This window comes from Curcuma longa, chromosome 10, assembly GCF_044706935.1.
Source record: "Curcuma longa cultivar G26 ecotype Majalengka, Jawa Barat chromosome 10, ITB_CL_G26_1.1, whole genome shotgun sequence".
Taxonomy (NCBI): Eukaryota; Viridiplantae; Streptophyta; class Magnoliopsida; order Zingiberales; family Zingiberaceae; genus Curcuma; species Curcuma longa.
This window is the reverse complement of record NC_133870.1, coordinates 8,957,380-8,980,832: the sequence shown is the minus strand read 5'-3', so window position 1 is coordinate 8,980,832 and position 23,453 is coordinate 8,957,380. Positions and strand designations below refer to the sequence as shown.

The following is a 23,453-nucleotide window of genomic DNA, read 5'->3' as shown; positions in this document are numbered from 1 at the left end:
GCATGGTATGGACTATACCAAGCATTAGTGATAAGACCTTCACTATTACGATAATGGAATATTATCCTTACTAAAGATGGGACATCTCCTTTAAGGACTCTATATAATGCTTTCGCTTCTCGCGGACCCAAGTACGTGCACACTTATAGAGACACTAGCCTCACGGTCTACATTTCATCTTTTGTTTTTTTTCTTCCTCGTCTCTTGTCGGGAAATTGACTTAAGCATCGGAGCGGTTAAGTCAGAACACCTCCTCCGCCTCCATTTTCACTCTCCTTTCTCTTACCAGCTTGCCAGTGATGTCATCGTCTCTCCTCAGTTCATAGGTCTCATGTGGCTTCGTCAATATTAGAGCCTGATGTCCAATGACTCACTTGGATATGATCCCAGATAAGAAAAATATCAATATGTGAATCTTTAACATAAGTTTATGAAATGCAAGTTTACAAAGATGATGATGATCACTGTAATAATTTTCTCAAATACAAAAAACTGACGTATAAAAAATGCATACAAATTTGAATAAGAACAATTGTGTAGCTATATCCTATGCTTGGAATATCATGTTGCAAACAGAGAGAAAAAAATCATTGATATCCATTAATTTCATAAACTCCACGATAAAGTCATAACACTTCTATCCATGAGTCATATTCGTAAGTCTCTAAACAAATATATTTATGAGTTCACGAATTAAATATTATTACGTTCGGCTTCGGATCGATAATATTTTCAAATTTAAAATCAGGTTCAAATTCGACTTGTAAACTTAATTGAATGAATTTGAATATTTTTTTTTTTGAATCAAATTTTGAATAGCTCGCTCGTTAATTTAATTGGATGAATTTGAATATTTTTTTTGTTTGAATCAAGTTTTCAAATCTTACCTTTATTAGTGTGAAGCAGTCTAAAGTACCCCAAAGAACACTTTAAGCATAGCAAATGCCAAAAACGGCAACGGATTTCAATTGGTTTATGGGTTCGGCTTTATAGCCTAATTGGGCAATTCTTTCCTTTTTGGCACCGCAATGCCAAAACGAGGCCACGTTCCTAATCAAAACTTTTAGTTGCAAAAACAGACACGTGCCTTTCTCTCCCTGCGGCCGTCCCCACCATCGTAACCTCCTCCTAATTCGATAGCGCCCACCGACTCCTTTTATGCGCTCCAAAACAAAACCCGAACCCGAACCCTTCTGTTTCGTCAGTTCCGCCAAACGCTTCACCTGCTCTCATGGCGATAGCGCCGTCGCCGACCGCCCTCTCCTTCCCTTCCCTCCCCAGATGCCAACGACTCCATTTCCCTGCGGTCGCCGCAACGAACCTAGCTCGCAGGACCCTCGCGCACTGTTGCTTTGCCAAAAGGTCTAGGTATTCAGTTTACCTCCATTTTTTTTGTTCAAGTAATTTACCTTTCTCGGGCCGCGTCATTTCACCTGTTTTCGCAGGAGCAGGGCGATCAAGAGCAATGAGGAGCTCTGCGATGAGCTGCGGGAGTTCAACTCCTCTGTTGGACTACCTGAGGATCGCGCGCCATCGATGAGCAAGCTTAGGGAGAATGGAAGGTTCGGCGTCATTATTCTTTTTCTCCTTTTCTGCGGCTATTTTTTTTTGACTCTTGGATTGCATTGGGCGACCACTGTTGTAAGACTAACTTTTAGCATCGATTACTGTAGTTTTTGTCTCATATCAGTTTTTTGTTAATGATTTGTTATTGACTTTACTGTCATTGAAAGAGGGCGTGTGCTTAAATATCACTTATGAATTTTATTAATTTTGTAGTTTTCAGATGGTATGCACATTAAGCTAACACATATATGAACATGTTCAAAGATGATCTATAGATTTTATAGTTAGATAATTTAGATCTATTAAAGTTGAAAATGGAAGTGATAAAGGGATACAAAGAAACCTTGTTAGCTAAATTAAGAGTGATTTATATAGATTGAGTATTAATGATTATATAATGCTACATAGACTTAAATGGAGGGATAAAATCCATGTAGCTAACTTCAAATGGTTGAGATGAACATGAGTTGTAGATGTTTATTATTGGCATCCTTCCTGTTTATGTCATCTGTGGCATAGTTAAGATCTTGTACCATATTGAGCAGAGTATGTATCACACACCATTCCTATCAAATATTGGCACATAGAGCATCCAATTTTTGGCAGTACATGTGTGTATTGGTATGTCATCAAGTATGGGCATTCTGTCTCTAGCTCCAACTGTAAAAATGCCTATGTTACCTATTTTACTTCTTCATGGTCTGTATAAAAATATAAAATGTTGTATGTAAAAAGTTTACAGGTAGTATCATAAGAGATCATAAAGCTCTAATATTAAAATATAGTCATTTGAGTAGTTGAGTTAAAATTCTCAAGTTTGTTCCGGTAGTAGGGATGTTGCACACACACCCTAGCTACCCATTTCTATAACCCACCCCATCACACACAATAATCTCTGAACCACACACTTAAAACTTAGTTTATATAACTATCACATGAGAAGAGTAAAACTTATGAGTTTCCATGCATTTTTGTTATAGAGTTAACCAAAAGACTTAAATTTTGTCGAGAGTGGGTAAAATCTAGTAACAATTGGGCAAAGAATGAGAAACCATAAATGACTCTTCCAGCAAGGAAAATAAAAGCTTACTATTAAATTGCAAGTTAGAATAAAAATAATACAATATATTATAACTATAAGCTCAAAATATCTCTACTTATATAAGCTTGTGAAACAAGAAAACAACTAGACATTATCTTGTTTTATTTTATTATATCAATTTTTTACTTAAATGAGACATGTAATTGACTCTCTGTGCTGCAACCACCCTTTGCATACCAAGTGCTATATGTATGTACTAGTTCAACCAAGGATGATTTTTGAGATTTTGAACTTTGTCAGGATTAATTTCTCACCTGTACCAATCAGTCGTATGATTGAATTTATCTTACCTGATGTGACTGAATTTATTTAAACAAACAAACTTCCGCTGCGTATTGTAAGCGTTGTATTAACTAGAAGCGAAAAACTTATTTTGTGCATGTTCAGATGTAAATCATTATCAAGCCATATTTGTCCTAAGTATTTGGGCCGGCTACATGAATTTTAACCCTCCTTTATGTTCTATGCAGGGGTATATCACTAGTAATATTAAATTAATAAATCATTTTTTTATTACTTTCATGTGAAAATCAATGCTTACTTATCTAAGAAGTTCCTTGCATTTCTATACTTGCATAGCTCCCACACATTATTTGGTGGTCTCTGTTCATTCTTAAGAAGCTTGCTGTAGAAGAGAAGTTTCCGTTGAAGATGATTATGTCAAAGTAAATGCCTTCCTTGTAATTCCAACAGGACGGATCTTGCAAATATTGTGAGGCGTAGAGGATACAAGGCAATCACAGAGCTTCTACTGAATTCAAATGGAAAGAACCACTCAGAAAAAAGTTCACAAGGAAATGAAGATTCTTTGACTGCAAAGATTTGCAAAACTGCAGGTCTTTCTCTATCCATTTTGGTTATTTTTTGCTAATTTTCTTTGTGTCGATCATATTAACATGAAACCTTAGGAGATCAAGAGGACGCAAACCTGTCTGTTGATTGTACGTGCTCATCAAACACTTTGGAGAAAGACATGATTGATTCAAATGGGGTAATTCTTGATGTTTCAGAAGAATCCTTGCTACCAGAAGCAGCAAAGTTTGTTCAAATTGGAGATTTGGACAAAATAGGAGGTATGCATCAGGCTTGTAGTCTCTATTCAAGAGGTCAAACTGAATTTGAGAATATCTTTGGTTTAGGGTGTTGTCTGAAATTGTTCTTTCTTTTTTCTGTTTTCACACTTACTATTTCAAGCCTTTTCAAATGTATTTTTTTTGGGCCTCAACCTTGATAGAAAAAATATAAACAAATGAAACACTTGCAAAGTTTCATGTTCATTACTCACTCCATAGAAAATTATAACAATAGTATTTGTACTTATAAGTAATCAATAAATTCAAACTTTTTCTGTTTTCTGAATTTAACATATTGACAATGACATGGGATGGCTACATGTGTTATTGGTGTTTGTAGTGCTTAATTTCATTACAACTCAACCTTCATTACACCAAATGCTATATACTTAAAGAGAATTTTGCAATTAATGACATGTACTAATGACTATGACATTTGAGTCGGTGCTATACCCATGTTAATTAATCAACACTCCTAGACGGATGATATCTCCTATTGTCTAAGATTTATACAATTGGAACTCAACTTATTCTTAGCTGCCTTACGGATTTGGTACATCAATGTCAAGATTGCTATCTAGACCTTTAGGATCCTATGATCCTATTAGAACACTAAGGATCGACTACCTAAAGGAAGGATAAACACCTGTGAGTATATGATTGCCATTTCCTATGGAGATTACTCACTGCAAAGGAAGTGAATAACAACCTAAATCAGTTGGTTGACTTGTTACTTGGTGCGATGCTCACTTGAGACATAGGTTAGCTAAAGAATAGTTATTAGTTCAAGGATGCAAGGCGACCTTGCTTTTTAGGATAAAAAGGAATAGTTGAAATGCCTCAAGTCATGTCCAAGTTCGAGGCACTACGGTGTGGAAGTAACAACCATAACCATTAGAACTTTGAATCAATTAGTTGAAGAACTTAGATATATAATAAACAACGTACTGCTACCATCAAGATTAGAATCAGTAGATAACATCTCATATCACCCTCACTTCCAATTTCTATTTTCATTGAAAAGACATTCACAACCTCTTCAAGATATGCTGAGTTGATTGCAGAGAAGATTGATCTATAGGGCTGTCACTAGATCTGCGAGGACAGATCCACCAAAGGAGCTGAGAGGGCTAATGAGACCTTTGCTTAAGATGATTACATTGAGGTTGATAAGAGCTATTGATAAACAAATGATATGAGAATGCCATTCCTAACTTCTTTCAGTTACTGCCCTCAGCTCATGGCATGTGCACATCTCCCATTTGTGAGGTGTGACATGATTGACTTCACTAAGAGGAGGCAACAATAACATGCATCGCCATGGATTATATAGTGTACTCAATAATGTTACATTGATCGTGTAGGAGGCCTTGATATCAAATGATGAGGGTGGGCCTAATGATGTAGGTGGAGGTGGAGAAGATGATGTGAATCATGTCTTTAATGGTCAGTTGGGTGATAGTTTAGTCGACAAAGATAATAGTAGGCTCAAGGCTCTCATACCATGACGTATGACATGCCATGATCATAAGTTTTAATGTGTTCTTTTGGTGCATTTTAAACCTTCATGCTCAGGATTATACGTGACAAACATCCTTGTCGGATGGCATATCAACAATATGGTATAATTTTTTTGTTCCAAACAAAGAACAGGAATCTTTAAGCTGGAATTTTTATGTAGACCTTTTTCTGCAAGAATTATGCATCTCTTAATATGCTATGCAGTTCTAGATGTTCCTTTGCTGCAATTAACTTTCACTGATTAAAGGCCTGACTGAAATATGCTTGGAATTATAACTGGTGAGACATGAACTACTGAATTGCTGCCACTTTTGTTATAAAAAACTATTCTTTTTAATGTGGAAGTTTTTCCACAATAAATTTGAAACTGTTACTATGGAAAAGCTGAAAATATAATAGATTTCCATTTATTTGGCCTTTCTGTGTGTTTCAGATTTAATTTCAATTTCAATTTCAATTTCTTACCTATGATTCCGCAGGTGAAGACAGTGAGTTATGTCAGGATTTGACTTTCAAGGTTGTTTCAATTACATCTATTGATTTGATATGTTGACGTAGTTAATTGATGTTTAACTGTGTAATTGCTTTTGTTCTAATCTGTAGGCTTATGAACAAGACTATCAGAATGAAAATAATCATCTAAAAAACATAATGGCAAGATCATTTACCATTTTTGCTCTTGAATTATTGGTTTTGCAATATTGATCACTCTGCTGAAATTTTTTCAGGAGCAAAATGAAGTGGAGCTTTCACAAATAAAGCAACAAATTGAAGATGAAAATGTACTAAAATCTTCAGTAAAGTATTCTGTTATTACTCTTCCAGTCTTCCTAGTTCGTATCTTCCACACTAAATGAAATTCATTCCTGCAGGTGAACATAGTTTACCTTTTCACAGAAACTAAGTTATGTAAAAGACTAGTTTAGTAAAGCTTCAGAAAATCACTTAAAAGAATTATTACTTGTTAAGGATATCAAGAATCTGTGAGCAGAATATATATTTAGTCAGAGACATCACATTTCTTTAGGAGATGAGAGTTCTTTAAACAAATTTGTTAGGGAATATCAGCAACTAATATGCTAGGTGTATCTACTGGAATGAATTTCCTATAGTGAATATCATCACAATTTATTGAAATTTGTTTCCTTTTAAAAAAAGTTATAAATCCCAGATTGAGGACATACATAATGCAGAACTATGTTGGAAACTCTGATACAAGTATCCAAGTGTTTGACACATGATCAATAGGATTGCCAAATGTCAACTCAAGAGTGTTCAATTAGAGTTCTAGAAGATCCAAGATAGAAAAGTTGGCCATTCCAGATGGCCAGTTATCACTCCATAAAACTCAGACACTGATCTATTTGGTCCTATCATAACTGTCAAGCCAGATAGCAACTTCTTTGGCTTCCCTATATATCCCTTAAAAGCAATACAGCTTCAAATAAAATATTCTCATATTCCAAGCACATCATTCATGCCATCAACAAAATCCAGTGAACCTAATTTATTAGTATATAACTAATGAAATCTCTTTCAAATCTGGAACTAATACTGTGGTTTTAAGATTCTTTGTGATTATGCATGCACACAATATGACTTCATTCCAAAGGTCAGTTCTAGCTTTTAATTGATAATCCAACTACAATGACTTTTCCATTTCTTTGGGAGATTTTTAAACCATGATACAGAGGAATTTCAATTTTTTTATCAGATTGCATTAAATAACCTCTATGCGAAGGGAACAACCGAGCTAGGTGATATGAAGAGAAAGATAGCTGAGAAAGATATGGAGCTCCATATGGCTGAGGAAAACTTAAGTGAACTAATTGAGGTCTGCCTTGTATCTTTCTTCTATCTCTTTCATTTACCATACATGTATCCTTAGCCATAATGGAAAAAATGAAAAGCCACATGAGCACACTTGGTTTTCTCTTTCAATTGTTCAGGTATCCAAATCCTTTTTTCAAATGCACCAGTGTATTGCTTCAATTGGAATGTAATTTGCCCAAACTCATCATAGAATGCAGATGTAATTTACTAACTTCAAACTTTTCATTATTTGATGATACTGCAAGTGTTCTTCCATGCTTTTAAGTGACCAGCAGCATGGTGTGTGCCTATCTGATTATATTCTTTAACTTCAAATGTGATGAATGTGCTAAGATTTGCTTATGTTACTGTTAATTCATGCCACAATAGCTTAAGCCCTTCTGAGAAGCTTGATAAGCACGAACTACATTCTGTTAGAAGAAGCAGTTTTTCTCTTATAACACATATTTGATATGCTATAACATGGTTTTATTAACATAGGTTCGTATAGATTACTGGACAGATGGTGAAATTGTAGAAGTTGCTGGTAGTTTCAATGGTTGGCAGCACAGAGTCAGAATGAATCCTCATCCTTCATCTCAACACATAAACCCAGATGGATCCAGGTTGGTAATCAGCATTATTATGAGCTCTTTACATAAGATGTTACATTCTTTGATATGCTGTTTTTTGTGACGAGGGCAACCTTATGAATTTGTTCATATTGATATGTTCTTGTCAATTTAGTGACATTCTTTCAATATGGTGTTGTAGCTTGCTTCTTTATGCTTTTTCTTTTTTAATCAGATTTTTTTATCTTCAATTCTCATGTGAAGCAAAGTGCCAGGTGCCTATGTCCTGGCGGCTTATTTAGGTGAATTGAAACAGTTTAGAAATTCTATGTAGAATTTGATGTTGGCTCTTCAATGTACAAGGCCCTCAAAATAATTTTTTTGAAAAAATGAATTGGGTATCCGGTATGCAATAATTTATTGACATTCTTGATCAAAGAAACAATAGTTCCCTACTTTATGCGCATACATTAAATAGAGACGGTGAGATTTATTTTCAAAAAAAAGTAATGCAAAATAGCTTGTTTTGCTTCAGGTATATTTTGGACTTGCAAATTTGAAGAGGGTTTTTTCTATTATAAAAAAAATTATGTATATGTTTATTGCATGGTTTGAAATAAAAGGAAGGCCAAAGAAGACTTAGTTAGCAATATGATAAAATAAGATAAAATTTATTTAAATATAGATGATGATATAGTAGGGGATATACAGTCAACTCCATCTAGTGGGATAAGTGTTGGTTGTTGTTGTTATTGTTGTATTGCATAATTTGAAATCTCGTACTATACCAAGCAGAATAGCTGAAATATATTGATCGAATAAATTATCAAAATTTGGTATTGCTTGGTAAAGAAACAATTTCTCTTGTGTCTTTGTGTTAATCATATTGATGAGTATTGTATTACGCCAACACTTACATCCCTTGGTATGTTATAACACAGGTCAAGATAAATTAAGGTTATGATAATTTTTTCCAAGAAAAAACATAGTTCTAAATGTGCTTAGATAATTGTTTTTTTCAAATTGTTGCAAAATGCCTTTTTTCTTTGTAAAGTGATTTGATTATCTCTGGGAACACTTATAATTTCTCCATAGGAGACAGCTCCAGTTAGCTATTGGAAAAAAATCAAGTGGTTTTCAATTCATGCCTCTAAATTTATTATTTATCTCAAGCTAAACCACCTAAGATCCACCCTAATTGAATATCTTTGACATCTCTACTATTGAACTTGTTTACTCCTTTGATAACTTGGAATAAGTTGTCCGAGAAAAGCCTGTATCATTTTGTGTTGGAGTTTGTTGGAATGGTAGATTTAAATACTGTATTGTACCAATAGTTGACTCACTTTGGCACTTGTCAACGCATGCCTAGATGAATTAGTATTGATTTTACATTTTTACTCCTCTAATCCCTTCTACTTAATTAGATACCTGTTTTGGTAATTTACCTGGACCTAGTAAATTTCCATTGATCCACCCGAGGACATGAAATTTGAACCCATGTGTCAACCTCTTTGCTTTAGTTGTGTCTGCAATTGCATGCTCTGGATTTTCTAAAACATATATATCTTATTTATCTGTTTTATTATGCAGGAAACCATTTCTATGGACAACAGGGTTGTGGCTTTATCCCGGAGTTTATGAGGTTCTGGGGATCAATGATTTTTTTTCTTCTTTGCAACATGATATTCCAAGTTTTATAAGTCATTTTTTTATATTTGTGAAAATTATTACAGTGAACCATCATCATCATCTTTGTAAACTTGCATTTCAGAAACTTATGTTAAAGATTCACAAATCACTATGTGTATATTTTTTGTATACAAGCTTGGTCATTTCTTCTCAGATTAACAAGTTTATTTCTTCTCAGATAAAGTTTATTGATGGCCATTGGCAAATAGACTATCAGCGAGAGATCATTTCTAGTGGTGGCATAGTTAATAATGTGCTGAAGGTATAGAGGCCAATGAGGCAGCTCGACTAGCTACCGAACTCAGGTAATTTGATACTAAGCCAAAATTCTCATAAAATCTAAAACCTTTCTTGTTGGCCAGTAGAGTTTAATCTTTTTAGTTCGAGAAAAACGTATGCATTCTTGTTTGTTATTTTCAACTCATTGATTCCATGTCTCCTTTTGTTGCTAAATGCAGGCTACAATTTGCATAGAGGATTAGTAAAAAAGAGGTCAGAGCCCATGCTCCTTACTATCTTTAGAGGCAGTGATTTGTAGGATTTTGAAGTATAATTGTATATCGTAGAAGCCGAGTAGAAAAGATGAGTACAAAAATGTTAACTGGAGAGATTGCTACCTCTAAAAAAAAGTTGCACACTTACAATAGATTAGAAGATGAACAGAATGTTTGCACAGCAACTTAAACAAAAGCCACACAAAAAGTTGAGCTTGAAATCATGGGCAAAAGCCCTTGTTACACAGAACATAGATTCTATAATTCAGTTCCATTTAAGACTCAATTTCAATTACAAATGTTCATGTAAAGCAAGCACAAATCCTATCAATGAGTAGGATGTATTTGATTCTTGTGCTCTTCTTAATCATAATTGCAGCCATGAATCCCCAGAAGCCAAACACAAATCCAGGGGCAAATCCAATGAAATACCATAGTCTTTCATGTTCATCCATGTCCTCTTCATTTCTGACTCCGTTATCAATGGCCGGACTGTCGTCTTGGCACCTGATCTCCAGTGGCTCCCCACAAAGTTCAGGGTTGCTGATGTAGGACAAATTGGTAAAGGTTCGAAGCTGAGAGCCCGTTGGTACTTTCCCAACAAGATTGTTGTAAGATAGATTCAAGACGCTGAGAAAATTTAAAGCAGAGATACTCAAAGGAATTTCTCCAGACAATTGATTCCTTGAAAGATCAAGCGATTCTAGTTGACTCATGAACCCGATGTTTTCAGGTATGTTTCCTAAGAAATGATTCGAGGACAGGTTGAGGAAGTGAAGGCCACGAAGATTTGTTAACTCTTCAGGAATCCTGCCGGAGAGATTGTTATTGGAGAGGTCAATGCTAGTGACAAGAGCAAGCGAAGTGAAATGAAGTGTTAAATCCTTTGCGACTAAGATGATGTTATCCTCATTAAAGATTTTAAAGATGATGTTCTCCAAATGAAGGCCATCAAGCTCTGCTGGATCGTGGTTTGTGGAGCTAAAATTAGCAAAGGAAGCAGGTAGAGTCCCAGAGAGAAGATTGTGAGCAAGATCTAACACTTGGAGAGAAGGGATCGATGATAGCCCCAATGGGATTTCACCTGTGAACTTATTAGACCTCAGAGAAAGGACCCGCAAGGACAACAATCTCCTTCCGATCCAACTTGGTATGGCACCAGACAAGTCATTCCCACTGAAATCAATAACCTTGAGTTTTCTACAATGTTTCAGGGCCGAGGGAATCGAACCAGACAGACTGTTGTTGCTCAATCGCAGTGACTGAAGCGTGGCTACAGACTTGAATGTTCTGGGAATGCTGCCGGATAATTTATTGTTGGAAACATCAATGAGACTCAATCTCGACGAACTGCTCCAACAATCTGGGAGTGCTCCTGATAACTCATTACTGGCGAAGTCCACAGTTTCCAGAATCTTTGCTGCACAAATGGAGGATGGAATGCTGCCATTCAGTCTGTTGTGGGACACGATAAAAAACTGAGCTACCAAGCTTTCTGGAATCAGACCTGAGAACGAATTGTGAGAGAGATCCAACACAGTGGGCTGGCATTGTATGTTCGGAAGCAAGCCTTCAAAGTCATTGTGACCCAAATTTAATGCTGTATATTCAGCCCTGGAGCTTTCTATAGAACGCCGAAACCAATCCGGCAAAGCACCTGATATTCCATTGTTCGATATGTCTAAGCTTTTAACTTTTGTTTGGTTTCGCAGCCATGAAGGAAATCTGGGTCCCGAGTTGCAGGAGAACATGTATATTCCACTGGCTTGAAATGGAGGAATCCAACCTTCACTCACCTCGACTGACAGATTGTTCTGAGACAGATCCAACACATCTAAACTCGTGAGATTGGCGAAGTGAGCATCTGTGAGGACTCCAGCCAAGAGGTTTGAAAACAGGGTTATGTACTTCAATGCAGATAACTTTCCCAACGATGTTGGAACTGAACCATTCAACTGATTGGTATGCCAAAGGTCGATGTATGCCAGTCTGCTGCCTCTTCTGCATCTAGATAGTTGCTCGAAAAAGCCGGCAAGCTCCCCTGTGATTCTGTTGTGAGAGAGAGTGATCCTGCTCAGGTTGCAGAGGTTGCCCAAGGCGCCTGGTATGGCTCCAGCAATTCTGTTATTGGACATGTACAGAGCTTGTAAGTTTTGCAGGTTTCCAATGCTTTCTGGTATCTCTTCGCTGATGTAGTTATGGCTTAGATCCAAGGAAAGAAGATGGGAGAGATTGCCGAGCTGGTGGGGAATTCTCCCTCCGAATGCAGTAGAATAGAGATGCAGGTGTTGTAGCATGGTCAGAGATCCAATCGACTCAGGAAGTGGAGCTCCATGGAAGTTGTTGCAGCTCAAGTCCAGTTCACGTAGATGCTTCAGATCAAATAATGAAGGGTGTACCTCGGCTCGAGCTCTGGGTCGTCGTTCTGTGTCGCAAGCAGAGAGGTCGAGTTTTACGACGTGGCCGGTGATGTTGTTGCAGACGACGCCTTCCCAGCTGCAGCAGTCATGGCTCCTCCATGGAGGTAGCTTCTTGTCGGCATCAGGGACGCCGGCTCTCACGCTGAAGAGGGCCTCCCTCTCCTGGTCGATGCAGAGCTCCATGGATTTGATGGGAAATAGAAGAAGAGTGATGAAGATGAGATGGAGTAGAGGATTTGACGCCATGATCTTACACAGAGAGGAGAGATTGCGTGCCTGATGATTTATGAGCATTAGCGATCAATCATTTAAAATAAGAGAGACTTGACTTGACGTGATGCTGGTCGGCAATTTATGAGCATTAATCATCCATTTCATTCAGACTTGAGTTGACGATGGTCGGCAATTTATGAGCATTAATTATCCGTTTCGTTCAGACTTGAGTTGACGAGGGTCGGCGATTTATGAGCATTAATTATGCATTTCATTCATTTAAAATTTAATTAAATTATGGAACCTCTTTAATTTATCTTATTTATTAAAATATTATTTTAATTACTATTGTTATTCAATAAATAAAAATAATATAAAATAATGATACTATTATAAAAATTAATAATCTATTATTAAACGTCCTAGTAATATTTCATTTAAATGTAATCTATTATTATTAAGTTAGGGATCCCCTTAATTTATTTTGTTTGTTGGAATGATATTTTAATCAGTTGATTATCACTGTTTAATAAATAAAATTAATATATTATTAGCGTAGAAGTTAATAATAAACTGTTATATGTTGTAATAATTACCTATTTATTAAAATATTATTTTAATTAAATTGTTATTTTTAATAAATAAAATCAATATAAAATAATGATACAAATTAACAATCAACTGCTGTACACACATCGCTAACTACTATAATCTAAATCTAAAAATATTTCCCAGTATTTTACTTTTTAAATAGGATGTTTCATTTGATTTTAATTGAAAAAAATTATTTTGCCCAATTTTCATTGTGCCACCCAAGGATATGAAATTTCAACCATCGTGTCATACTTTTGTAAAGTTCGTTTAATTTTTAAATAAATTATTTACAAACTAGACTTATTTAACTTTTAAAGGAATTATTTTAGAATCGAATTTGAACCATTTACAAATTATTTAATTTTGCCGAACCTCAAACTTAAAAATTAAAGCCCGAATTAAACTCAAATTGAACTCGAGCTTAGGGAAAACAAATCAAGCTAGAGCTCAATCCTCTTAATGTTCAGCTCGGTTCGATTCGTACACCCCTATGTGTGGATGAGATAATAATTGACAAGTTGGATAAGTTCGATCGGTCCAAATAGATCATTGAGTCAATTAGTTTAGGTGACCCTTGGTTGGTCTACTCGAGCAATCTAGTTGATCCGATGAGCTAGATGGATAGGTCAATCAAAATGTGATGTGTGGCTCATTCCCAATGATACAATCAATTTGAACGAGTACTTTAGTAAATTTGGATGGCTTAGGCAATGAAGATAGAGACTATACAAACTGTGTGATGTGTGGCTCATTCCTCACAAACTAACCGAGAAAATTACAAATTTCATAAACCAAATTAACAGTTGCTTAATTCTATTTCTCTTCTCTTTGTCAAATTATTTTCTTTTCCTGTCTTTTCCATTCTATAGAAACAGTTATTTATGCATCATAACACAACAGCTAAAGCATTAAGATTGAAATGAAATGATGTATTGCGAAACTAAACTTGGTTTGGACTCAATTTGCAGGTAACGCCAGTGTTCGGCACAAACAGATAGTAGAAAGTAACGAGTTCGAGGACCAGTTTAGAAAACCCTCACCGTTTACCATCGGAAGCACGGCCGCTATCACTTGGGAACGACTTGGGCGGCGTGAGCGACGGCCGCAGCCTGGGTGCTCTCCTGCTGCTGCTGCTGGTAGCCGAGCGGGCGCCGGAAGAGCATGATGTGCGGCTCCGGGCGGTGGATCGCGTAGTGCACCCATCCCCTGCTCTGCTGCACCCCGATCGCCCGCCATTCGTTCTAATCAAAACAACTTGGATTGACGATATCTAAACAAAGAAGGAAATCGATTTTTCAGAAAGGTCTAGCGTTCAGACAGCGTTTGCCTAACCTCAGTCAGGAGGCGGTTCTTCGGGATCATTTTGGCAATCTCCGGTGGTAGAACCACATGCCTGCAGACGACGAGGACCGACCCGTGAGAAAGTGAAACAAAATCCACGACTATTCGCGAAGGAACAAAACAATCAGATCATCGGCGAGTAAGATAACTACCTGTACTCGTAGATGTCATCGAAGTACTTCTCGGAGTACTGGATCTGCCTCATCTCGATCTCCCTCTGCGATATACCGCCCGATCGATCGCTGCGACAAATTCGATTGGAGAACAAGAGAAAAGAAATCGGATGAACGATTAGGATTTAAGAAAACCTGATGAAATGATCGATATCTACGAAAAAATGAGAGCGATTGAAGCAAACCCTAGCGCTGAAGGGGAGAGCGGATCGGAGAGGGACAAGCATGGGAGGAAGGAGAGGAATGGACTTCTAGGGTTTATATGGAATTCCGATGAGGAATTCAACGGTTGCGATTTGATCAGAGAGCCTTCTTTCGAATTCGAAGTGTAACGGCATCATTAGGCGTCAAATCAAACTATGTTCGATGAACCGGTTTAAGCCTGGTCCGGTTTTAAGAACGATTCACTTCGCTCGATTTGGGCGAGAGAGACGAGGGTTTGAAGGAGATCCATGGAGGGAAGCGAGAGCGAGGCGGTGTTCGGAGCCTTCGACCTCCATCCGCAGCTATTCCTCAACGAAGTGCTCAACGCCGTCGACGGCAAGTCCGATTCCGCCTTCGATTTGTGTCTCCAGTTCCGTCTCCTGCCCTTCGGCCCCCCTCTCCTTTTCCCCATTTCCCGATCCGACGCGTTTCGCTTTCTCCGATCTTGAAATCGCGCTTCTTTATTTCCTTCCAGGAAAGCAATGGAAATTGTCCGCAATGGCGCCGATCGGTCCGAAGAGTTGGCTAGGGTAAGTGTGTTCAGTGCGTGCTTAACCGAAATTTTCTCTATGTTAGCTTTACGTTTTCAGTCGTTCGTGAGCAAGGTGAAAATTTTGCAACTAGAAAACCTAGTATTCCGTATACGGTACAACTACTTTATGTTCGTGTTCCGTAATTGGTGACTCATGCCAGCTGGTCGTCTTCAAGTGGCTTTATCAACAACCTTGCTCATTGGGATTTGTGAAATGACAATCAATGCACTGCTTGGAATTTCCCTGGATGAATCTTCTTTCAGTTCAGAAGTTTGACTTCATCGACATGTCTATGTTTTCTTGATACAGTGGATACGAAATTAGCAATTAACAAGTGGTATTTACTTTGATTGGCTCTGAGCTTCTTCACTAGGTTTTTGTGTGATTGTTTTCTCTGTATCTAACGATTCTAAACATGTTTTTTGTGTGATTGCAACTGTTAGTATGCCATTTGAACAGTATGTGGCTATAGGCTTGATGGTACTAGAAGCTATATGATCTGATCTACCAAAGGTTAAGATTGTTTCTAATAAATGTCCATTAATCGTACAGTTAACTTTTCCTAGGATCACACAAGAAATTATGTTGGTTCCTGTGGTTCGTATCATTCTTTGCACTTTTAAATAGTTTCTACTATGATTTCTTTGCTGCATTTACCTGATCATGCTATTTTATATTTTGATTATAATAACTTATACAACAATGGTGGAGGTTTAGGGGAATTTATGGTTCAGAAGAAAGTACCCACACTCCATTCCGGAAATACCAAATTCAATCTCCAAGCCTATGAATATAAAGTGGTATTATATATGAAAGCAATCTTATCCTCGCTACTTCCTGTTAGAGTGACTTCAAATGCCCAACTAATAATCAATTGAATACTAGGATGTGGTAATACATACCTGGTAATACTTTTGAAAAGCAAAGTAAGAAACTAGATGAATTCTATATCTTCGACAGGAAGTTTGTGATGATGTTATTGTTAATATTTATGTATTTTCATTTTATTGATAGGGTGTTTCTTCCCTTCAATACTTGATAAAAGGAGTTTTAGACAAGCGTATGAGCATGTGGGAGAAGTACTGCCTTCAAACTTGTTTTTCTGTTCCAGATGGATTTGTGTTGCCCAATTCTGTAAGTCTTCCAATTTTATGTCAATCAAAGTTGAGGAACTAAACTTTGTTATGTCAAGTATCTTTTCTTCAATATATATCTACAGTAAGCAATATCTTAGATCCTTTTCTTGGTACTATTTATGCTTTGTTGTCATTTATGCACAAGTATCATTTCTCACAAAGGGCTTTGTTTATGCTTCAGTATGTCTTAGATACAACATTTCATTTATCAGCTATTCTATTTCTAACACAAATCTCAAGCTTATCATGTTGTCTTTTTAATTACTATTGCAATCACGTGCCTATAGATGTTGTCCTATTGGCAGGAGCTCATATTGCCATTAAGATCTTGACAATAACCAGGAAATAAAGTAATGGGATTGCCATCGATACCCTTTCTTTCAGGATTATGCATAAACCATTGGATCATAAATCAGATGCATTTGCTCCTGAATGTTTTTTTGAACTTTGTCAAATAAAAAATTGATATTGTTAACCTATGTTTATTATTTGATCTAATTTACAGAAAGAATCGGTGGTCACGCTGCTTCGGGAATGTTGCCCTGATGATGAGCTTGATTCTCAAATATACTCTTTAAGAAACAAACTTGCAGCTGTAAAGAACGTCCCATCTTTTGTTTTTGTTATTTTCTTTTGGTTCAAAGTGCTAAAATTGACTTCATCAGGCTGGGAGGGAATTCAATGAACTGCGTAGAGAGATTAGTTTGTTGGAGCAGAAGTCAACCGCTAGCAAAAATTTCAATGCTACTGTGTCTGAGGTGCAACACATGCTTGAGGAACCCTCTGTGCATCAAATGTTTCAAGGTTTTTACCCAACTCATTTAGATTCTTTTCACCAAATTGCTTTTTCTTGCTACCACTTCATCCTTTCTCCTCTTGTATCAATGCTCTCATCTTTGCCTATATTCTTTCTTTAACTTTTAAATTTTTGATACGGAAAGGAAAAAAATATAAATTCTATGAATGATCAAGAAAGACTTGTTGGAAATTTTGACAGATTACTCGTATCTTTTATGATTGTCATCATACTCATGACACCAAAAATTGTATTCCTTATCGTAGATTCTTTCTTGTTGTCGCTTGTGTCAAAAGGAAATGTGTTGCATTAGATTTGAACTTAAATTTTTTCCTTCAATTAGATCTCGTGAAATCACCCTTGGGGAGAACAATGGCAGAATCTAGCATCTAGATTATAGCAGGAATCGCTTAACTTTGGCATTTCGATTAATATTTATCATATGTGATATTATGTCTGAAATTTAACAAATAGCTATTCATTTGGAAGTTGAATAAACTTGATCATGTGCACTGCACTGCAACTTCTTGGTTAGGAGTAGGACCAAACAACCATCACATTCACTTCAATTTGCAAATAGTTACAAAATTAATATAGTGCGAAATGGTGTGGCATGTGATGACTGATACCTTTTCCATCAGTGATTCTTTTACTTTCTCTTCTTATATCCGACAATCTATTTGCTGTTCTTACAGAGTTAGCAGAAACTGCATCCAAACTGCAAAAGAAAGTGGCAGAAATGCATCGTGAGAGGTCCAACAACATGAAGATGCCAAGTTTTTCCAGCCAAGAGAATCATATGGTTCCTTACAAAGGTAATTTAATAATCATGTTTTTAAACCAGACTTAACCAACCAGTTCAAGGCCAAGTCGATCCAACTTAAACAGACCTCACAAAATTCACCGAGCCACTGATTTGTATGGTTTTGCAGGGCTACCTGCAAACATTGAAGATATTCAAGAGATCGTAAGCATTCTGAACACTCAGTCATAGATTTTCTGTTGTGCCTGTTTGAGCCTAATATGCATCCTAATGCTTGTCGTACATTTTGCAACATCTTAGAAAGTGATCTAAACGTGTTACTGACTTGCTATCTCAAGCAGTTTCTATTGTTCCTAGTCGAGCATTAGACATGTTTGTGCCAGGTGAAACTGTTCATGAAACCACGAGAATTGTGAACTTAATTTAAATGCCTTTCCACTCATTGGCACATCTGGATGCATGAATTCTTCAGCCCATGTGGCTTTGCCTTGTTCATGAAATCGATAACTATGAGAAAATTTCATTGTAGCTCAGAATTCATTAACCCTTGTCATTTTTTTCTCCTAATTCTCTGTTAAAAAAAGTTGATTATATTCATGGTGTATACTGGCAACCATCAAAGCCAGCTTAAATCATCAAAAGCACTAACAAGAAGCAGACGCAAACAAAAAGATGAATCGTAAGGAAACCTTGATTCCTGGATCTGGTTTCTTTTCCAGGGACACATTCCTCTTCCTCAGGTCTTAAAGCTCCATCAATGGCACCGACTCATGTCTTTTCATTATCCTAATCAGCAACATTCTTCAGTTTAAAAACACTAACTACGAGTTTAGAACAAGCACCATTGGATCACGACAAATCTATCCATAAAATCTATTTATAAATCAAAGCAGAGCTCGCCAGCGACAGGAAGACGAGACATGGGGTTCCCCGTCGGCGGCTACTCCGAGCTGCTCCTCCTTCGGACGCTCCTCTGCCTCGCCCTCCTGCTGGGCTACCTGCGCCGCCTCGTCTCGGACGCCTTCGACGCCGGCCGGCCTGGGCGACCTCCTCCTCGACGACGGCTTGGGCGCCAGCCGCCGTCCTCCTCGCCGTCGACCGGGCGCTCCCCGCCACGCGATACGACGGCGACGGCCGCGGCAGCCGCTGCGCCATCTGCCTGTGCGAGTTCGAGCAGGGGGAAGCGGTGCGGAAGCTGAGCGATTGTCGCCACGTGTTCCACCGCGGCTGCCTCGACCGCTGGGTGGAGCATGGCCGGGGCACCTGCCCCAATTAAATACAACATCTGCCGGGCTCCGCTAGTCAGCGACCTCGCTTGGGCTGATGCTTACCATGACGACGACTGCTACGACGACTTCGCTCCCACGAATCCGGCCATGCTTCTCCTCGCTCAACTCTTTTCTTCATCGTGGTCCAATTCAGCAGCTGACTACTTTGGACGGAGCTGTTGATACTAAAGCACGTGGCTCCGCCTTGATTGATCCCTCTTATAGTTTTTGGATTAAAGTCCAAATTCAATCAAACACATTCCTTATTCTTAAACTCTTGTCAATTTGGATAAAACACTTCAATCATTCTAAACTTGTCGTAAAGGAGTCTCTTTTATTTCGGCCAAGGTTATTTTTGTGAAATAATCAAACTTTTAAATGTAAATTCCTCATCCACATTATTTAAAAGGTGACGTGGACGTGAACGGCGTCGATCTTCTAGAAGCTACCGGTTTTTAATAAACAGGTTTTAGAAAACAATTAGGGAATTACAGCCCGGACACGCGCAGCAGCAGCTAGCAGATCCGCCCGTCCCTCTCGAGATCTGCTGCGGGCGACGGGAGACGGGCCACCAACCGCGAGGCGGCGTCCACCGACGCCTTCTATTCGCTGGACAAAACCTGTTTCCTGTTGGAGACCACGCGGATGGTCCGGGAAAGCTTCTAGATCTCGCGCCCGCTTCCATACTTGTTGACCCGGACGGCCCACGTGAACCGATGGGTTGTTGACGGCGGACAATTCCATTATGCGCCCTAGGTTTTTGGATATTTTCATTTCACTTTTAGAATTTAAGAAAATAGCAATTTATATCCATCCTCTTTAAATATAGAAATAAGTCAAAATTATTTATAATAATAATAATAAATTTATAGTATTTTTAAAAATAAAAATCATAGAAAAATATTTATTACTCTATTTTTAGATACATTTTAAGAAAGTATATTTCATTTATAGCATTATTTAAATTATGAGGGATTAAATGGAAATTTTAATTAATTTTGAGGAGCCAAGCGAAGATTGAAGATGGTACGTTGGTACAATGGCAGCGTAAGGCGTAAGTATCAGAATAAAGTAACCTTATTCCGTTTGACCGACACGTGTTCGTTAGCGCAGGAGTTACTAGAAGGGAACCTTCTCGAAACGTAACTTTCCTTTACACTCTTTGCCTCGGTTTCGTCGACTCCTTCTCTTTCCCTTCCCTTCCCTTCCAATTACCATCCTTATCTAATTTCCCTTTCCTTCCTCTTTCTCCTCCTCCTCCTCCTTCTCCTTCTCCTTCCCTTCTTTTATATACGCTTTATAGTTTCTACTCTATGCGAAGCTTCTAGAATCTTGGGTTCCCGATCCAGCAGTTGCAGACATTGTGCGGCGATCTCATGAATCACCGGGCGGAGTCATCGCCGACGGCAGCGGCAGAGGGGGAGTCTCCGCTCCCTCAACCGCCGGCACTCGAGGGGCAGCAGCGATCCATGCCGACGCCTTTCCTCACTAAGACGTACCAGCTGGTGGACGATCCCTCCATGGACGACGTGATCTCGTGGAACGACGACGGCTCCACCTTCGTCGTCTGGCGGCCGGCGGAGTTCGCCCGTGACGTCCTCCCCAAATACTTCAAGCACAATAACTTCTCCAGCTTCGTCCGGCAGCTCAACACCTACGTGCGTCACGGATCTCATCCCCTGTTTCGATTTGATTGCTCGATCTTCTCTCCTCCGATGGATCGGTTTGAGATTTGATTCTGATGTTGGGTCGATTTTTTTTTATTTTAGGGTTTTCGGAAGATCGTACCAGATCGATGGGAATTCGCCAACGAGTGTTTCCGACGCGGCGAGAAGCGGTTGCTCTGCGAGATTCACCGTCGGAAAATCTCGCTGACGCTTCCAACGACCGCGGCGGATCCACCATCGGCGCCCCCCACGAACCCCGTCGGATCGCCGGTCGACTCCGGGGACGAGCAGATCATCTCCTCGACCTCCTCCCCCAGCGGCGTGCAGAATCCCGCCGCTGGGCCGACCGAGCTCAAGGAGGAGAATGACCGGCTTCGGCTCGAGAACAAGAGTCTGTGCCGGGAGCTGTGCCAGATGAAGAGCCTGTGCAACAACATCCTGCAGCTTATGTCCAGGTACGCTCCCAGCTGTCGGGACAAGGCAGCGACGAGCGGCGGCGGCGGCGATGGATCAACCTCGGCGGCGGCGGCGGAGGAGCTGGACCTGGCGTTGCGGGGGTCTTCGATGGAGGAGGACGGGGAGGAAGAGACGGCGGAGTCGGAGGCGGCGGCGGCGAAGAAGAAGAAGTCGGAGGTGTGCTCGACGAGCACGAGGCTCTTCGGCGTCTCGATCGGTTTCAAGAGGAACCGCCTGGAAGGAGGCGCGAATTGGAAATCCTCGCCGGACACGAAGAAGCTTGGAGATCAGTAACGGCATTCGACGGTCGCCGTTAACTCCGACTGATCGAACGGCGACAGCACGTGCCCGAAATGCCTGGTCACGTGCGCGCCGAAGGGACTAACGGGAGTTTTTAGGTTTAGTTTTATATATATATATATATAATTAAGAGTAATTAGCGTTGTAATTATAGCATCAAAACGGCGTGTGGAAAACTAGGGAAAGTAATTTTGCGGGGAATTAGTTAATTGTTCTGATGGACAACAATGCTCATAGAATGATTGTGTGTTTATTGTACGTAAATTGTACTCACATGATCGTAGTTTCGCAGGTCTAGGTTTAGTACATTGAGTCCAGAATCTAATAAAGTGGACTTTTCTAAGGACTATTTAGAATATCTATAACTATTCTTTTCTAAACATTAAGTATACTCAATATGCTTGGAGCTAGATTGCTTAACTCTGCTGCCTTTTAGTCTGCTTGTGATTGATTGTGTTTTTGGTCGAGTATTTACAGTGTGCTTATGCTTTGTAGGTTACCAACCAAGCATTGGATGAGGCTGATGGGAGGATTGAAGTTGCTTGAAATCAGGTGAGAATTGATCAGACTTCCAACATTTGTATTCTGTAGTTTATCTGCTAAAGTCATTAAAGCTTATGAATTTACTCTCATGACTTGTTTTGTTAAGATCCCTTTTTCACTAGCTAGTCATTAATGTGCCATTGTCTGTGGATGTTAACAGTAGAATCTGGGAAAAACTAATAGAAACAATGAATCCAGGCTGAAAGGAGAGACAAGAAATAACACTTCGATATCGACAGAATTGCGCACTGCAAAGACACATGGTATGGAAAATTTAGGTGGTGTTAATTTTCTTTTGAATTGTTGTGCTTTCAAATAGCAATATGAAACTTTTGGACTCTACAGCAAGTTTGGATCCCCTAAAGGATGAAGAGTATAAAGAGATGAAGGCTGAGCTCGATAAAATCGTAGCTCAATTCTACGCCTACTACTGTTATCAGCTTTCCAGCATGCAACAATACGAAATGCAGAATGCTACAAAGAAGGTTGTGAGCTTTTCTTGCAAGGTATGGTCTGGTAATTCCTTATGGAAAAATTGAATCCTAGATGAAGATCTCTTATTATTATTATTATTATTATTATTATTATTATTATTATTATTTTGATATTCTACGATAAGATCTAACGATCCAATTAATTTTGGTCATTGAATTCGACTCTACACAAATTTTAAATTCGAAAGTACAAATGACAGTTCATACAATGGTCTAGCAATCTAACGAATTTCTTACACTTCTTAGATTTCAAACTCTAGGTGTATAGAGAGTTCCAAGATGTACTTACCATTGGAGCTAGATGAAATTCTCTTGAGGCATAGCTCTTGTTAAAATATGCAAAGGTCGAATCTCAGCAAAGTTGATGTAACTTTTCGATTTACACAGGGGAGTGTCTATGAATGCAGATAGTAGATGATTAACAAAACTAGACATGTTCTAACATGATTTTTATTATGAACATTTATAGGATTATCAAACACATTTCGTTAAAAAATTTTTGATTCATGCATCTCTTTTGCTCTTACCCGCGTAATTGGATATGGATTGAGGCGCTGACTCGGCCCCAATTGCAATTTTTGACCCAACTAGAAACAGAGTCAACTGTTTTGACATAGAAAAGTGACGAGAAGAATAGTTATAATTATTGGTTTGGTGGTGTTGACTTAGACTAGTTGAACAGGATCAACAACCCGCCAAACTCTTCTCGACGAGTTCCTT

General features: G+C 38.6%; 5 protein-coding genes and 1 pseudogene across 5 annotated transcripts; 4 read left to right on the top strand and 2 right to left on the bottom strand.

Moving 5' to 3' along the window:
• Positions 1 to 1,231: 1,231 nt before the first annotated feature.
• Positions 1,232 to 10,629, top strand: LOC141836498 (uncharacterized). The gene is made up of 12 exons (XM_074724005.1): positions 1,232 to 1,368; positions 1,446 to 1,562; positions 3,362 to 3,504; positions 3,577 to 3,741; positions 5,742 to 5,779; positions 5,866 to 5,916; positions 5,991 to 6,044; positions 6,977 to 7,096; positions 7,576 to 7,700; positions 9,240 to 9,291; positions 9,517 to 9,600; positions 10,597 to 10,629. Exons 1-12 carry the CDS (start codon positions 1,232 to 1,234, stop codon positions 10,627 to 10,629), a joined length of 1,119 nt encoding a protein of 372 aa, XP_074580106.1.
• LOC141836497 (uncharacterized) lies at positions 10,120 to 12,463 on the bottom strand. Its single transcript, XM_074724004.1, has one exon. The coding sequence runs from the start codon at positions 12,433 to 12,435 to the stop codon at positions 10,135 to 10,137; it is 2,301 nt and encodes a 766-aa protein (XP_074580105.1). The 5' UTR covers positions 12,436 to 12,463; the 3' UTR covers positions 10,120 to 10,134.
• Positions 12,464 to 13,999: 1,536 nt separating this feature from the next.
• On the bottom strand, positions 14,000 to 14,785 carry LOC141836690 (cyclin-dependent kinases regulatory subunit 1-like). The gene is made up of 4 exons (XM_074724198.1): positions 14,759 to 14,785; positions 14,553 to 14,642; positions 14,392 to 14,452; positions 14,000 to 14,300 (listed from the first exon to the last, which is right to left on the bottom strand). The coding sequence occupies exons 2-4, from the start codon at positions 14,603 to 14,605 to the stop codon at positions 14,127 to 14,129; spliced, it is 288 nt and encodes a 95-aa protein (XP_074580299.1). The 5' UTR covers positions 14,606 to 14,642; positions 14,759 to 14,785; the 3' UTR covers positions 14,000 to 14,126.
• A 221-nt stretch (positions 14,786 to 15,006) lies between these two features.
• On the top strand, positions 15,007 to 18,406 carry LOC141836769 (protein MIS12 homolog). Its single transcript, XM_074724296.1, has 7 exons — positions 15,007 to 15,147; positions 15,253 to 15,307; positions 16,325 to 16,444; positions 16,952 to 17,041; positions 17,112 to 17,250; positions 17,938 to 18,057; positions 18,175 to 18,406. Exons 1-7 carry the CDS (start codon positions 15,026 to 15,028, stop codon positions 18,234 to 18,236), a joined length of 708 nt encoding a protein of 235 aa, XP_074580397.1. The 5' UTR covers positions 15,007 to 15,025; the 3' UTR covers positions 18,237 to 18,406.
• A 246-nt stretch (positions 18,407 to 18,652) lies between these two features.
• LOC141835496 (brassinosteroid-responsive RING protein 1-like) lies at positions 18,653 to 19,488 on the top strand (annotated as a pseudogene).
• A 995-nt stretch (positions 19,489 to 20,483) lies between these two features.
• On the top strand, positions 20,484 to 22,054 carry LOC141836472 (heat stress transcription factor B-2b-like). The gene is made up of 2 exons (XM_074723973.1): positions 20,484 to 20,931; positions 21,043 to 22,054. Exons 1-2 carry the CDS (start codon positions 20,650 to 20,652, stop codon positions 21,688 to 21,690), a joined length of 930 nt encoding a protein of 309 aa, XP_074580074.1. The 5' UTR covers positions 20,484 to 20,649; the 3' UTR covers positions 21,691 to 22,054.
• Positions 22,055 to 23,453: the final 1,399 nt, after the last annotated feature.